Genomic DNA, 18,655 nt, shown 5'->3' on the forward strand with positions numbered 1-18,655 from the left:
CTCAAGTTCCTTTGATGCAAAACATAACTTTATTTGTCATTTAATGTAGTCAGTAATTTTTCTGTAGATTTACCTTTTATATTAAATGACTGTTGGTAATCACTTAACCATTCTTTTCTTGGACTTTCTTTATCAGGGGCATAAGGTAGGTCTTTATGTTTGTGATGGTCTTCTTCTGGATATTTTAAATCAACCTCAAAATAATATCCAACTTCAGCTTCATCCAATTCTTTTTGAGAGGAGACAACAATCTCTTGTAAAATTTTTTCATAATGTTTTTCTTTAACCCATTTAAGTTTTCCAGAAGGTAAAGATTGAGACATAGCCCACCCATACAAATTGTTAGCATCATAATACATCAGGTAAAGTTGTCCTCATTCTTATTATAATCAGGAAGATATTTGTTATTTGCTTTTGCATATCTCTTGGAACATACTTGAGATATTCCTCCTCTTTTAGCCTTCTCTATCAATAAAAGCATATCTATATCACTGATTAATTCCAAATTCTGTTTTGTCATTTTTAACATAGCACTCCAAGCCAAACCTGGGGCTGTGTAATAGTGAGCAGGGTCTAATCCAGAAGATTTTTTATTATGACAGACTGTTCGAAAAGTTTCAAACACATCAGCCAATAACAGTACATCAGTTTTAAGATACAAATCATGATATTCTCCAAGATTCTTTGTATTAAACTTCTCCCAAACCTTTTTAGCTTGTGTATAATCTCTCTCGCAAATATGAGTTTTATTCAACTTGCTATCAAAACTTTCCCTTGAAGGAAGTTGTGTTTCTTTAAACTTCTCAAATGAATCCATGTAGTCATATGGAGATATTCCCTTTTGTGATGAGAGATCAACCTCTTCTTGATTTGAGAAATGTGATTTAAGATTTGGTAAGTTTTTAATATTTGATGCTAAGTTAGATAATGGACTTGCCATGAACTTGTGTGTGTCAAGAAATCTGATATGGGTTATGGGGGATGTATGAATTGTTTTTGTGAATGAGATGTATTTTTGATCTGTGTTAGGAATGGCAGAAATATCTCCAGATGTCTTTGAAAGTTAATTTATAAATAGATGTGTGTCATAGTGAGTGTTGTTAAGAAAGACAGGAACAAAGTTTGGGGGCTTGTAATTAAGATTACAACAGGAATGACAGCTGGTCCTCTATATTTTCCGGTAAGATGACAATGATCCCGAACTTTGATCTCTCCCTCACTTTTCTCCTCACAAATATGACAGATACTGTTCTTTCTAAATTCCTTTTTCTCTCCCTTTGTTAACGAGATTGATTTATAGGTTTTACCCATTATTTCTCTTCGTCATATGCAGTCTTTTTGCAATCGTCTTACAAACTCCTCTGAGGCATCTTCTCTATAAAGTTCTAACTTGTTGTATTCATCACCAACAGATGATTTGATATAATAACAGAAACCACAAGGAGTAAGTTTTTGATATTTATTTGGATTTGGAGAAACTATATATCTTTTCAAGGATACTTTCAAAATCAGCATATATCACAAACGGATGCTTTATATACTGAAACGCAAAATAAACTTACCACTTGTTTGAAATGTAATAAAATTGTAACAGTTCAAAATAAAACAAACAAACAATTGCTAATTGAAACATTGGCAGCAGAGGGAATTGCATTCGCGGCACAGCCACGCCATCAACCAATGATGTTAACCCGCAGCCTTGTGCTGCATATCAACGAAGAAGACCTATTCATCTTGCTGTATGATCCGATTGTCTTAAGAGAAGTAGGTTTAATTCAATCCTCCAGAAGAAGCTTGAAGAGGATCTGATTTTTATTGATGACATGTCAAGTTTTTGACCAAGATACACCATCTCATAAGTTTGTTCTACAGTACAGAACAGCACAGGGGGCAATGTCAGTCCCCTTTCAATAGCGTGTGTGGCCACCATTGTTTTGGATACAGGCAGTGCATCGTCGGCGCATACTGCCTACCAGTCTTTGGATGGATTGCTGCTGGATTCTGTCCCACTCAGTCCTCAATGTCTGAAGCCATCTGACTTAGGACCATCTGCCTGTCCTGCCTTGCAGTGGTGACTCTTGGCCTCCCTGATCGAGGTCTGTCATCTGCAGAGTTGTGGAGGGTGTCTCTGTCCACCAGGGCTGATATCGTCTGGTGTGAACAGCCAAGGCGACGTGCCACCTCACGGTAGCTCAATCCGCCTTGCAGTATGCCCAAGGCACACTGCCGTTGATCCCTTGACAATCGTGGCATGTTGATTGAAATGCCCATTTTGCACTGGCCTTTTTAAAGCCAATATCAAGACATCACGTGGAGCTCATTAAATTCATCCCGTACCCCTTGGCTAATCACTGACAGTCAAAACGGCTGTTCAACAGCTGTGCTATGAAGTGACCAGTGAAGGTTCAAGTGACCATCCGTGACCGTTTTGTCTGACAGTGAGGACACTATTGTCCACAAAAAAGTTCACACATTTACTACACGCAGTGTTATTGTTGATATTTGAAGGTTTAAAAGGTGGTTAGTTTATTTTGCGTTTCAGTATAGATTTGTTAAAATCTTTGAATGATATGTTTGAACCTGCTTTTGGTAAATTGATTACGGTTGATTTCTGATTACTACAATATTTCGAATGTTGATTTAATCGTTCTTTTGTATGGAAGGAGTTGAGACATCTTTAACAAGGATACGTTTTACATTTTCTCTTGTATAGTTGTGATTTGGTTAATCTTGATAAATTTTTGATGAAAGCATAATGTGATTTTTTTCCTTTGAAGTAAAGTAGAGAAGGTCAATGTGTTTCATCATTTTTATAGTTGTTTGAAATTTTTTCATACCTGAACTTTGTTTGTATCTGTTAATCCATATACATTAACAGATAGATTATTCATTTTCTCAAATTTAGGAATATCTCTCAATGACATTGGAAACTTTAAATCTTTAACATTTAATGTATTCTCGTATTTCTTATAAATGTTCAACCCTTTCAGGTTTCCATTGTGGAGGATGTAAGTGAGCAAGAACAGACCATAGAAAACATTTATTATCTTTATTTTGAATATTAACAACCACTTTCTTAAGTTTTATCTCTTTTGGTAAATCAATATAAGAAGAAGCTTGAAGAGGATCTGATTTTAAGATGTGTAAATCTAAAAAGATTATTTTTGTAATAGCAAATCCGCTACCTACTAGTGTTATCAACATCTTGTTCTTGTCTCTGAAGTTCATCGGAAACATCACATCTTACAAAATCTTGAAATGATGAGATAAAGTGAGGGTTTGTCCTCATGTAGGGAGTAGTTTCATCACCTTCTCTTACCATATTCAATATTACTCCCATATAAAACTTTAAAGTTTTCATTTCACTTTATGTGTTTTTAATTATAGTTTCAATACTTTGTTTAATCATATCAACAGCTTCCATGATTGAAGATGGTCCAGGGTCTTGAAAGCGAAACAATCTTACTTTTATATGTCCTTTAAATGCCCCATCAGTGTTTTCAATGGAGAATTTAGTGGCACCTTCCCTTTCTTCATTGTTCTTGTGCTTGTGTGATTGAAGGTGTTTTTTTATCATTTTTTTTAAAGAATATCATTATCACATCTATCACAATGTTTTGTTTCTTGGTCAAGTGGAGATATTTGTCTGAAAAGACTGAATGTGTGTTTGTTGGTTTGAAGGTGTTTTTTTTTATAACATTTATATTCATGATTACAAACATCACAGTCCATTGTATTCACCATATATATATTACAAAACTTTGCTTAAAATAAAATTTTCTTGATGAAAATTCCGTTTAATTTATAGGTGGATCTGTGCTTAAAACCATTTTATCCTCCAACTTTTTTCACTTAATAAATACAATGTATCAAGACACAAAAGACAAGTTTCAATCAACTTCTTCATTTGTAAAAGATACTGAGAAATATGTTGAGGATGTAAAATTGAATAAAGATAAATATAACAACTATTGGATAAAAACAATTATGGTGAATAATATGAGTTCTTCGATTTCCTTCAGTGGAAGGGCTTTTAGTATACCTGGTAGAACATCAATTAAAGTATCTCTAACAAAAGTTTCTCCTCTCCTTCTGGTAATATATTCAACACTAGAAAAAGCAATGAAACAAGAAAAAGTATCAAAAAACAAAAACCTTATGGATGAAGCTTTAGAAAGAAAAGATAAGACCATCTGTAATATGCAAGGAGAAATTTGTATTTTTTTCAACAACCCTAAAGATGTAAATCCTGATGAAATAAAGGATGTTAATATATCAGGTGAAATAACATTTTGTTCAATAGTAGTTAAGGAACATTTTAAAATTACCTTTAATATAAAAAATGTAGTCGTTGAATCTGTTAATGAAAAAAAAGTATATAGATAAAGACGGTCATGTTTTTTTTCGACTAATTAAATATGAGTCATTATTCAACTGAAGATTTTGAAGATTATGAGAGTGATGATAGTATCTCTGTTGGAACAGAAGACAGTTATGATACCGAGCGTTTGTGTTCAAACGATAGTTATGAAAGTAGTTTATAGATGATAGTGAAAGCACCAATGAAAGTACCGAAGATGAATTTTTTTTGAAGTAAAGTTTTACTTTATAAATATGAATAGTTTACTAGATTTTGAGCCTCTTGAATTTCCTGATTCTCCACATGACAAATTTGAGAATTGTCCTGTGTGAAAGACAGGGATTAAACACAGAGTCTAAAGCCTATAAACATTGTATGTTCTGTGATTATCTTCTAATTAATGATAATAAAAATATAAAAAGGAATATAATTATTTGAGATTTACACCAAAAATAAATTACTTTACAAGATTGATTTGAGAAATGAATGTAAAGTATGAGGGTGATAATGCACCTTTTCTTACAAGAGAAGAGACTGAACAAATGACGACCATGTTTTGTGGATTGATGATTTATATTATTAATGATTGTCATTTTCATGGAAATATCAACACAACATATTGTATAAATAAAATAATGGATCATCTTGAAATTAAACCTGAACTTCAGATAAAACATAGTTTCCAAAAATGCCAATAAAAAAATTAAATAACCGGTTTTCCAAATATATAAATGAATGATTTTTTACTCATTTGGAAAAATAAGATAAAATTTAACAACCATAAAAATATTCCAAATTCATGAAGCTGTCTCATCGTTGGTTCAAGCGGATGTGGAAAAACCTGCTTACTTTTAAAGATGCTCTTTACTCCCAACTTTTTAGATTATGATCATTTAATAATTTTCACAAAGTTGAGTTTTCAACCTGAGTATCAACTACTCACAAGGTTTTAATGCTGGTCTTCAAAAAGAAGATATAATCGGTTTATTTAAACTTCAAAACAAACTAAATGATTACAACATTGAAGATATAATACAACTATTTTGTGATACACAGAGATATGAAAAGAAATCAAAGCCGATAACTTGTATTCTTCGTGATAATACGGATGATATACCTTCTCCCCAAGATTTGGAGAAATCAAAAAGAACCTCGTTATCTTTGATTGTGTTAATGAGAGAAACCAAAGTGTAATGGATAGCTACTACACAAGAGGGAGACATTCTTCTTGTAATTGTATTTATCTTAGTCAATCATGCTTTCAACTCCCTCGTCGCTCCATAAGAAACAATGCTAATACTTTTATTTTATTCAAGTTAAATTCAATAGATAAAACAATTTTTGGAGAGACAATTGTTCTACATTATGTAGTAAAAAGGAATTTGGGGATTATATGAAGCACACGACTGAAAAATATAAATATGTTGTTGTGAAACAAGATGAGATATTAAAAGATATATATTTTATTTTATAAACAATTACAAATATAAATGACAACTATTATTATAAATATTGTTGGTAAATCTGCTTCTGGAAAAAAAACTTTCATAAATAAAGGTTCTTGAATAGTACAAATGAAAATATTATAAATTTTCGAGAAAAAAAAACACCATGTAGTTCGTATTGTATCAACAACAACTTGTGCAATAAGACCTGGAGAAGTAGAAGGTGAAGATTACTATATTTCAGAAGAGGAACACATGCGATTGAGGAATGAAGGTCAAATATTTGAGGAGCTTTCTCTTGGTACAATAAAATATTCACATTGTAAGAGTGAGTTAAAGAAACTAAAATCTGGTCATCTTGGGATAATAGAAACTAATCCAGAAGGAATGAGACAAATTATTAAACATCTGAGTGGTAATGGGGTTAAGATTTTATCATTCGGTTTTGATGTTGATGAAGAAACTCAACGCAAACGTATGAAAAGCAGAGATACAAGTATTAGTGAAGAAGAAATTACAACTCGTATTAATGTTAATAAAGAATTTGATAAAATATTTAAAGAAAAGGATTTATTTGAACACATCTACTTTAATAATGAAGAAAAGGAAAATTTTGCTGTTGACCTTTATAATTTAGTGAATGATATTTTCCAATAAATGAATGGATGCGAAAGAAAGAGCAAGAAGATTTAAGGAGTATCAAGAGTTGGTTTCAAAAGTTGTAAAACAACAGGAATACATAAAGAAGAAATGCAGGCAGAAACTAATGGGTGTAGAAGCATTTGAAAGAAAACAACATAAATTTTTTAAACCACTTTTAAAAACTTCCCAAGAAAAAAATATCGATGCTTCCACTGTTCCCACAATAGAATATACTCCTAACAAACTTCAAATTTTAAACTATTTCAGTCAAATGATGGAGGAAGAATTAAGGCATATAGGAGAATTAGAATATGTTGATGGATTATTTCAACAACTGGAAGAGATTAATCAACCCCCTGATTATATTGTGAAAGCTCTTCAAAACAATGAATATTCAGCGGATTCAAAAACCAAAGCAGGACTCATTCCAACAGAACAACCAGCAATGTTTCATCTTGTTCAAGAAAAGGGATTGATATTTAATGATGAATTAAGGTTCTTGAGTTCTGCTCAACCCTCCGTTAGACTAACTCCGAGATTAATGTTTCTTCCAACAAAAGATAGAAAACAAGGTTCAACTGTGAGGGATGAATCAAAGTATTTTGATAAACCATTGGATATGAAAAATAAGGATGATAGAGTATTTATTGATCTGCTGGACTCTCTTAATTATAGGGTTAGTCTATCTGGTAAAAGTAGGACGATTGAGAAGGAGAAACACATTATTCAGGCTTTAAGTAGCCTTGGTTCAGGTTACCCATCACAATTAGTTAATCGACTGTTATTGCTGTTCGGTAGTAAGAAGACTGGAAATAACAATTGTTGTAATGAAGCATCAGCCATTTTAGACCAGTTATTGAACATGAAAATAATTAATAAATGTCAATACAAAGACATTTTATCCCATATTAAATAAGATGAGAAGCACAATCCTTTGTTTTAATTTAACAACAAGCGACCACACATCTTCATTCCCATACGCACTACAACTTGATGCAACAAAATAATTTGAGGCATCTTTATTGTCTATGGAAACTTATAATACCTTATTTAATATCACCAAGAAAAATGACAAGTTTAGTTATAATTCGGGAAGTAGATACAAAACGATAACAGTTTTATCCGGAGCATATGAGATTTCTCAAATATCTTCCGAAATTGCTCACCTTATGAAAGAACAGGGTGGTGAACCAAAAATAGTTATAGATATTCAAAAACATACTTCAAAATCAACGATTAAACTTAAAAATAACTACAAGGTTGATTTCACAATTGATAATTCATTTGGAGAGTTATTGGGTTTCTCCTCAAAAAAGATCGAAACTAATGGGACGTTTTACAGTGATAATGTCATTCAAATATCCTCAGGCATAAATTCGGTATTAATTCACTGTGATTTGATTGATGGTGCTTATAATGATGGAATAAGAACAAATACAATATTTTCATTCAGTGCATATTCAACCCCAATTGGTTATAAATTCAATATGGAACCCAAAAATCTGGTTTATTTTCCTGTGTCAGGAAAAACCATATACAGAGTAAATTTTAGGTTAACCGATCAAGATAATCACATGATTTCTTTTAATGGAGAAATTATATCCATCAGAATTCACCTACGTAAAGTTTTCCAATAAATAAATACGATGGTTATTGTGAGGAAACATGAGTTGGGAAAATATAAAATAATTACAGCGGATGGGATGTTCCTTTCCCCATACTACAAGGGTGAAGGTATCTATCTTGGTAGAGGATACTATAAACCTAAGAGACAAAGGGGGTGTCGGACATCAATTTAGAAAAAAAGGAGATGGGATAATTGATGCTCTAATTAAATGGGTATAGGTTCAACTATTCTTAAACATAAAGACCTAATTGGTTCAACTGCTTCTGCTGTGGGAAATGCAGTGGGTGCTATAAAGAGTATAAATGATGCCCAAAAGGGATCTCATAAATTACAAGCAATAAAAGAAATTAAGAAAGGCAAAACTCAGTTGTCTCCCCAAGAACGACGGAAAATAATTCAAATACTTGGGTCAGGGTTTCAAAAGTTTTACATCTTTTTTTTCCGAAATAAATACAAGTATGGAAGCAATTGATAGTATCTATGATTTGGATGACACCATTGTCATCTCAAACTCTACTTACAAAGAAGACTACTTCAAGGTAAATGCCATAACTGGAACAGACTGGGTTACAAATGGAACAAAAAGTTTTGAAGTAAATAATCAACAAACTTATTTGAATCTCGCCGAAAGTTTCTTGTTGTGTAAATTTACATTCACTAAGGCTACGAATACCACAAACGCTACACTCGTAAATGATTTCTTCTGGAAAATGTTTGATAGTGTTCGTTTTTATATTGGAATACAAGAAGTTGAAGCAGTTGATGATGTCTCTGCTACATCTGAAATGATGAAATTTACACTCTATTCATTTAGTGATAGAATGGGAAAGGGAGCTGTCAAAGGTTTTATTCCTGATATGGCAACAGGAACAAACACAGACCCTGGATATAGTCAAAGGGAAGGAATGTATAATGATGATACAAAAACAGGTCATAGTTTTACTGTGGCAGTTCCTCTTAAAGGTATATTTGGATTTTGTGATCATGATATAGTTCTGTATGGTCTTGAAATTAGATTTCAACTGCAAAGGAATGATCATGAAAATAGATTGCTTTTTGGTGTTGGTAATGCTTTTGCTGATCAGAATAAATTTCTAATTGATTAAATTATTTGGTATATTAGTGAATACACTCCTAATCTTAAAACAGAAGAGATATTGAATAGAAGACTTAACTCAAAGAAACCACTTAATGTATCATACCTTAAAAGAAAATGCCAACACGTTAAACTGAACCAAACCACTTTCACGTGGAATTTGGCTGTTCTGGAAAGAAAGCCACGATATCTGTGACTCATTTTTTTAAAACCAGATGGTGATACTGCTACTGATAGGAATAATGCATTGAGTGATAATGCTAAGGTGAAACAACTTCGCGTTTCTCGAGATGGAACATTTTATCCACGAGATAGATTGGAAATTAATTGGGAAAAAAATGATTATGCTGAAGCAGACAAGTCTTTTCAAAAGGTGTTTGTGAAAGCAATGGAAATCAAGAACCCATTTTTGATTTGACAGCATTTAAAAGACTGTATACAATCTATGCGATTGACCTGATTGCTCAAAAGGAAACTATAAAGTCTAATTGAGTGGATACTTCCCAATACATTGAAAGAGAAGAGAGTGAAGAAGTTGATACATATTGTTTGCTTTGGGAAGAAACAGAATTTCAGATTAATGTAGATAATGGTGTTATGATTTGTCTCACATGTTTTTGATAAATAAATGAGTCGTGAAGTGCCAACTGGGGTATATGTTAATTAAATCGATCTTCATAAACTATCATCTTGTATTCAAAATCAAATGCCCTGTATGATTAACGTTAATACAATTCAGAGAAAAGGAGCAGTAAGAATTGATGTTTTGCTCACAAGAGAACAGGTAAAAATCTTGAACGATACTGGCTCACTTAAAATTAAAATGTCAAAACCAATGTTGAAGAAATATTCAATAAGAGAGACTAGTGGAGGATTTCTCCCATTTCTAATTCCTTTATTTGCTGGTTTAAGTGCAACTGGAGCATTGACGGGTGGTATTTCAGCAGTGGTGAAAACTGCTAACGAAAGGAATGCTCAACTCCAGGCTCAAAAATAATTGGAAAGACATAACAAAGAGTTGGAGAAACAAGTTAGTGGAAGTGGTGTAATTGTAGATTTTGCTGAAAAACTTGAAAGTCTGCCTGATAAAGTGAGATTGTTCGTTGGAGATATGCTTTCTTTTCTCGCACAAGCAGGTTTAAAATTAACTAAAAGGGGTAATGGATTATATCTTTCCAATAAATAAATGAGCATTGATGAGTGGTTTCAAGAATTTGGAAAGAATACAACCCCAAATTTAGAACTTATTAAATATTGTAAGAAATTAAAAATTCATAATGTGGTTATTTGTATAAGAGATTAATTAACAAATGTGTCTAAACATACAAAGAATATTATTATGAACTTAGAAGATAATAATAGGAACGGTTCTCATTGGGTTTGTATTTTTGATCATCAAGACCAATATTATTTTGATAGTCATGGTCTTTCGCCACCTGTTGAAGTCATAAAATTCTTACAGAATGGTGTTTATCAAACATTTCAAGTGAAAGGATTAAATTCCAAGTGTTGTGGTCAATTATGTCTATATGTGTTATTTCAACTCAACAAAAATATATATTTTTAATGACATTATTTTTAATCTAATATAAATGACATGTTGGAAAAGATGGTTCTATCTTTGGTGTATCCCAAGAACTGGATATTGATTTATCAAATTATTACACAAAGGCACAGGCTGAACGACAGAAATATAGTATAGCAAAAAATATTAATATGAAAAATGCTTATAAATTAATAAATTATCTAAGCCCGACTGACGCGAATGACTTGGTGAGATAAAGTGATTTATAACAATATATATCCTTAAATAAAACTGCACAATTTGTTAAAGGAGTAGAATTTACAACCACAACACCTGGTTCAACAAGCAATGCACCAGTTCTTATTAAATTCAATTATCTGCTTAGTGTTGAATTTTATAAAGAAGGAAGAATAATTTATATGAGAATAGAGAAATGGAGGTATATATCTGATTTAGGATATAATTGGTCTTTTTCATTCAACCTAGAAGACCTACACGATTTTTATCAGGCTCGTAAGAAGAATATTATCCTCTTGGTAAGAATCAGGAGATATGTGGAAGCACAATTAGCAAACAACAAATACACGATTTCGGGAAAAGGAAATTATATGATGTTGAAGCAATAGTTTATATGACAAAGAAGGAAGGAAATTGGATAATTATACAAAGTCGAGGAATATAAACTGATTTAACTATGGGAAGATGGGGAGGTATTACATGTCATCATATTAATCTGTCATATATTTCTGATACATAAATGACAGAAAGAAGACTTCAAGAAAATGATAATTTTTGCATTCAAGGATACCTACAAGAAAAGGGTGTTCAATTTTACATTCCTTATGAATTGGAACATACACACGGACATTTTTTTCAGTTAAGAACTGGCCTTATACTGATGTTAAAAAAACCCACAAATATAGATTTGATTAAAATATTAAATAAAAATGAACTTCTAAAGGTGATGAAATATAAAACTCTTTTAGAAATCATCAACAAATCTTATTGGTTTCCTGTTATGAGAAAAATAATTGTGGATTCAAGAGTATCGCAGAATCCAGATGAATATGTATGATATTCTATGGGGTGAAAAGCCTGGTGTTGGCGCAGTGGTTAGGGCAGCGGCTTGGGATCCAAAAGGTCCTGAGTTCAAGCCCCGTTGAGCCACTGAATTAATACACCAGGGGGTTGACTCAGCCTGTCATCCTTCCGAGGTCGGCGAAATGAGTACCGGTGTACTGGGCCGGTGTATACCCCGGTTAAATAGGTGCGCCAGATCCCTGTGTCGTAAGAAGCGACCAGGGTTGCGTCAGGAAGGGCATCCGGTGTAAAACATGTGCCAAATCACGATGCGGATCATACGGATGATACGCTGTGGCGACCCCTAACGGGAGCAGCCGAAAGAAGAAGAAGAAGAACATTCTATTGCGTGAAAGTGGTTCAAGGACAGTAAGGGATGAGGAAGGAGGAGAGGGAGGAGAGGGAGATGGAGGAAAGAGAGAGAATAAATAAATATAAAATTATGGAAACCAGTGAGATTATAAAAAGATCAAAGGTATTACAGAAAATGAATAATTCTCAATGCACCGAAGAGGAAAACAAAGAATTGGCAAGTCTATTAGAAATATATGTGTCAAGACTATTAACATCGGTTTCAGGGAGAATATTTAAACGAGAAAGTGAAGATGAAGAAGAAAAAGAAGGAAAACATTATATTATTGATGATGTTGGTGTAATTGACTTTAATTAAAGTTTTACATTTTTTTTTTCTTAAATAAATGGAGGAGAGAGTGGAGACATTTCTCAGGATTCTTTATCTATCTATAATTCCAGCAATCTCTGTCTGTCTGTCTGTCTGTCTGTCTGTCTGTAACCGCTGTTTCTCGACAACCACTGGTCCGATCTAATTTAAACTTGCCAGGTATATTGCTGGGGACCTGAGTATGTGCCTTTTCAAGGTTTGATATTAATCCGACAAGTGGTTCCCAAGTTATGGCCATTTCTTTACCAAACCAATGACAGGACACGTTGCTGTGTAGGCGTGGCCCATGGGGAAAGGGCGCCTTAGTTACCAATGACAGGACACGTTGCTTGGCGTTTTGCACCCACAGTATCTATCTTCTATCTATAATTCCAGCAATCTCTGTTTGTTTGCCTTTCAAAAGGTTTGAAATTAATTGGACAAGTGGTTCCCAAGTTATGGCCAAGTTAGAGCGCGTTCCCCATTACGGGTTACAATGTACGGACTTCCGGATAGTGATGACTTACTGTATTCTAATAATTTCTCGATTTCTTATGTGCATTTATAGATAAACACAATGCCCCAATCCAGTCGTCGTTTACGAGAGCGAAGGAACGGCCTGTGTGGTTTTGAAACTTTTTTTTATTTTTTATTTTTTTAATTTTTTTTCCCCACGTATGGCCACGCACGTACGGGCACGCGAGAGCGAAGGAACGGCCTGGCATGCGATTTGAAAGTTTTTATTTATTTATTTTTTGCACGTACGGCCATGCACGTTTGGGCACGTGAGAGCGAAGGAACGAACGGCCTGTGTGGTTGTTTCTGTAACGTGGTTTGAAAGTTTAAAAAAAAAAATTTTTTTTTGCACATACGGCCACGCATGTACGGCCACGCACGTACGGGCACGCACTAGTGTTTTAAAAATTAAGATTCCAATGTGCATGTTGGAAACAAAAAAGGTTTTCACACTCTGTCGGAATTTTTCACATAAATAAATGAGTTATTGTCTCAAATGTAAAAAGAAAACCGAGAGTAAAAATATCTTGTCTGTTAAAAGTAAAAATAATAGGGTTATACAAAAAGGTACATGTTCGGTGTGTGGCTCAAAAAAGAGTGAATTCATCACCAAACACAAACAAGGGGGAGATATTCAAAAGTTTTTATCAGGAAGTAAATTTACAACAACTGGAATACCAGGGTATTCTTTCTGTGGTCCAGGAACAAACTTGAAGAAAAGATTAGATGAGGCTGACAATCCTAAACCATGGAGCAAACCTATCAATAGGGTTGATGAAGTGTGCATGAGGCACAATATTGATTATGGAAATAGCACAACGTTGGAAGAAAAACAGGAAGCCGATAGAGAAATGTTGTATAATTTGTCTCTGATACAAAATCCAACCTTGACAGAAAAAGTTGATCGGTTCATCGTGAAGAAGATGATCAGTGCTAAATTGAAACTTGGGCTTGGAAATTCAAAAAAACTTATAGGCTCTAATGATGTAATTAAGATTGAAGAGCAATTAGCTGATGAATTACATAAACCAATAATCACAAAGTTTCATAGAAGGAAGGTTTATTCCAAGGAAGTTGATTATATCTGGTCTGCTGATTTAATTGAACTCAATTATGATAAGGGGTACAAGTATGCTTTAACCGTTATTGATTTGAGGAGTAGATGCGTGGGTTGTCCCTTTGAAAAACAAAACACGTAATACTCTTATGTTAGCTTTCCAACAGATATTCAATAAAAGCAAGAGAAAACCTTAAAAATTGTGGAATATATATATATATATATATATATATATATATATATATATATATATATATATATATATATATATATATATATATATATATATATATATATATATACATACATACATACATACATACATACATACATACATACATACACACACACACACACACACACACACACACACACACACACACACACTAAAAAACTATGTATATATATACACGTGTGTGTGTGTGTGTGTGTTAGGTGTGCAAAATAGTGATGAATGGAGGATTGTTTCATGTTTCAAAATTTTTTTTTTTTTTTTTTGCAAACAGCACTATTTTATGGGAATGTTTTCACTTTTTTTCTATGTGTAAATCATGTAAGTATTTTGAACGAATGTACAGCTTTGGGTCATTAGGTAATATGTTACTATGTCATGTTGATGGATTTGTTTATTGCAAGTGATTGTTGAACTATTCATATTACATGGAGTGAAAACCACTTTTTGAGATCATTCAGTGACATTTGTCCTGTGACCTCTGCAGGAATCAGGGCGACGGATGAGCTGGCAAGCCGATCTGCGAAGCAGTCACAAGACTCCCAGCAGTGATCCGGTGCCCAGTGCTGCATCCTCAAAACAAGGAGCCTGCAAAGCCGTCCAAAAACGTTCTCGTCGGCAAGTCTGGGTGCCTCCCCATTCTCGGCCTCATTTGCGGCCTCACAGCTGGGCAGCAGAAGGTCCAAACATTCATTCTCTTTTTGGTCCTGGTACAGAGGCGGTATCCAGAAATTTTGAGGAGGGACATCAAAGTGGACCTTCAGCTGAAGTGCCTTACTTTGAGCTCCAGTCGAAGCAACTTCCTTTGGCTGAAAATTCACAACAGGCAAACAGCAGTCAAAAACTACATGACTCTGAGAACACGAGAAAGCAACAGCCAGAGAAAGCGCATCAACGCAATAATCTACAATATGACAACTTCCATCATCAGCCTGGTCATATCATGCAACAGTTTGACAAAACCTCAGAGCAGAGACGTGCCAGTGCAGAACGACAACAGGAAGCGAAGCCATTTGATAGCTCACAAGAAGACGTGTCATCTGCCTCGCGTTCATCTGCTAGCATGGCTGATAACTCAGCTGATGTGGATGTGTATCAACATGGAGACTATCACTATGGTGAAATCTCTCGGCCAGTTGCCAACGAGGTGATGGCAAAACAAAACTCGCACTCGCTTTCCCGTTTTCTCTGTCATATTGTTTGTGCTAGTTTCTCCCTAGCCTTGGGGGCTAGTCCGGGTCTATCCCTCTCTCTAGCATTCCTGGTCCTGCTTCTTGCTTGTGCACAAACAAAAGGACCTTGGAGCCCTGGGGCAGTACTTATTGCCTGTGAACTGGTTGGAGCCGGGCTGTTATTCTCCTTTCTGGTGCTTCATATGGCACTAGCAGTTCCCACCATCTCTGCTCTCTCAATCCTCCAGTTTATTGTGCTGATGCTTCTGCTTTTACTCAGCGTCCACTTGCACCTCCACTACGTTCCCGCTGCATTTATTGCAGCGCACTGCCTTTCTTCGCTACCAACACTGCTTGTTGCAGTTAGTTTGCTGCTTCTGCTGTATTTCTCATGCAATGGTGGTATTCAAAAATTAACCACCTCACGCCCCGTGGCACGCTTTTTGCTCATCCTGTACTTGCGCTTGCCAAAGCCCGTTTTCCGCTTTTGCCAGTTTCTTGGCCTTGCAAGCGAGAAGCAACTATTCTTCTGCTTCCCCAAAGCAGGTCGCATTGCTGCTCCTAGCCGCATACCTGTGCGAATACGCTCTAATAAGCAACGTCTGTGCAGGAAGGCTTGGCAGGCTCTTACCAGTCCCATTTTGAAGCCTGTGCAAACTCTCAATCACTGGCTGGTTTTACTTGCTTTGGAACTTTGTACAAAATTGCCATTGGTGCTACAGTCCATCTTCAGGGGTTCTCATACCGTCAAACGACAAATACCCAGCAAGATCCCACACTACAGGCCATCTCTCCAGCTGTCTCTATCCCGGAGAGGTTTGAGAAAGCCGCGGTCATCTCAAGACCTAGACCCACGGCCATGGCATCAACAGCTCAGGGTAACACAGCCTGGAATTGGTGGAGTGGCACACCCAAGGCCTTGGCGTTAGTTTAGATCCACTCGACTTTGTTATCCTTTCAGATCTATTGTTTATTTGTATTTTTGAGGAGTGAGGGCTGGGGATGTTTGTTGGGAGGGGGGGAAAGAGTCAGGCAAGGTGAAGGAAATAGTTTCTTTTGAATATCCCACTGAAAGCCTTAACGTTTTACAGCTGGTGTCATAACAAGCCCAGCTGCTCGTACCACATGCAGCCCATGCTTGGATTCCACATTGCTTGCTCACTGTATGTCTGAAAAAAAACCCTTAAAATTTGGCTCCCACTACTATTTTACACTGAGAGGTGGTATGTAAATTTTTTTCCCCATTTTAAAAAACAAAATGGTCAAAAATAAGACTTCTTGCTAGGAGTAAACAAAGGCTCTTTGTTAAGAGAAAGTACATTTCCTTTCGAAGGTGTTTTGATTACCGGTCTCATCTTATAATCATTTAGAACTTGCATAGTTTGCACATTTGTGGGTAACTAACATTCATAAAACAGCAATACTTTAAACTTCAATGTGTTTATATAAAGTGGAGAAAATGTGACTTTGGAGATTAGTCGGTCCGTGCTGCTGGAGAGATGAGTCGGTCCATTTTTACCTGTCTTTGCACATTTCCAAGCATCTCGAGCTGCGAGATTTTAGTGATCATAAAAATAAAAGGTGGTTCACGTAGCCATTAAACTGCGATAATGTGAGAGATGTTGGTCCCATTTCCCTCTCTCACTAATAAAGGGCTCGATGACTCGAATGTGTGTGCGTGTGCGCGCGTGCAACCTTCTGTTTGGCATCATGACGATGTCATGGCACACCTTCTGTTTGGAATGATGATGTCATGCCCAAGGTGAATTTAAATAAAATGAGAAACTTTAGGTTATATATTATTTTAGTTTTTGATCATATACCCTAATTGTGGATTTGAAAAGGTCATGAACTTTTAATATGACGATAGTCCATTTGTTTCCATATTTATAACATTTTGTTTTTTCTCTATCGGGGATTACCCCCAACAAATAGCGACTTTTTTTATTTTATTTTATTTTAGTTTAGGCCTTGTACAAAATAAAACGATTGAAAAGCAGTATTCAGCATCATCTGCATATAGAAAGATGACCGACATGTTTTATCATTGATATAAGGTTTGTGCAAACAGTTTTTCTTTTGTTGATAACTAAAATGAGGCATTGACTTTGGGATAAGTCTGTTTTACCTGCTGCCAGTTAAAGAGCCACATACTTGCTGTTTCGTTCACTTGTTTCATCTTTCAACTTTGTAAAAATAAAATAAAAAAAAGTCACAAGAATAAACATTTTGTTTTGCTCCAACTTAAACCTCATTCAATAAATCTTTATATTGCCGTCGCAGCGATGACATGTTCGTCAAACCTTTTTTGAACATTTTTACTGAATTGCATCCTGTATGGAATAATCGCCATTTGGCGTGGCCGTACATGTCAACTCCCTCCCACCCTCTCATGGTACTTCCTTTCATAAGTGTTATTTTCCTCCCCCCCCCCCCCTTCTGTCCTCATGCCAAAATCCTTCAACTTCCAGCTCCTTTTCAATCTCCATTTCATGATTGTAGAATTTGAATAATTGACATGAAAGTCTTATTTTATTGGAAGGATACATGCAGGGTACCAGAACTTCAGCATTAGTGTTAAAGGCTTTCATGCCCATTGTAGACAACATCTGCTTACGAATACATCCATTGGGACCATACTCAGTTCAGAGCATTGGTGCTGCCTTAGCAGTCTCCTGGGCACAATCCTGGACAGGTCGCCACTCTGACACGATACCAGCATGCTGGCACTCATTTTGCCGACCTCGGAGGAATGACAGACAGAGTCAACCCAACCTGGTATTAATTCAACAGCTGAGCGGGATTTGAACTCGGGACCCTTGGATCCCAAGCCCATCAGCCGAACCATTAAGCCAACACCACACGTTATTAATGGCATTGCAAAATGCCAACATCCATTTTCATTGTTTGCATACAAAATAGAGGTTCGTGGAATAGTGACTTGACAAATGGAAAAAAAGACAATGTTGTGACAGTGGGACCTCAGCAGGATAAATAACCAAGGGAATGCGTAGACAACAAAAGAGGACAAATGGGGGTGAGCGGGATGAAAACTATAACCTGCAAGTAAGGGGGTTTATTGGGGATGAAGGTGGCAGGAGATGTGGAGCACTGCTTGCTTGAAGCAAAAGTGTATTCAAACCATCTCAGAAGGCAGTTCCGTAAATGGGGGAAAACAAACAAAAAAAGTGTGGAGTTGTGTGGAAACCCTGTATTTTAAGAGTTGAACCAGGAGAGAAGTA

The 18,655-nt window shown here is 35.4% G+C and overlaps 1 protein-coding gene across 2 annotated transcripts in view; it reads left to right on the forward strand.

The window, feature by feature from the left end:
* LOC147025740 (uncharacterized) overlaps positions 1 to 17,656 on the forward strand; it is a 94,105-nt gene extending 76,449 nt beyond the window's left edge. For both annotated transcript variants that reach the window (XM_085880454.1, XM_085880455.1), the window contains one exon: positions 14,729 to 17,656. In XM_085880454.1, coding sequence (XP_085736580.1) covers positions 14,729 to 16,342 — 1,614 coding nt within the window. In that variant the 3' untranslated portion in view covers positions 16,343 to 17,656. The remainder of the gene's footprint in view (positions 1 to 14,728) is intronic.
* Positions 17,657 to 18,655: the final 999 nt, after the last annotated feature.

This window comes from Eptatretus burgeri, chromosome 5 (assembly GCF_056783735.1).
Source record: "Eptatretus burgeri isolate ZD-2024b chromosome 5, Ebu_testis_v1, whole genome shotgun sequence".
In the NCBI taxonomy this organism is placed as follows: Eukaryota; Metazoa; Chordata; class Myxini; order Myxiniformes; family Myxinidae; genus Eptatretus; species Eptatretus burgeri.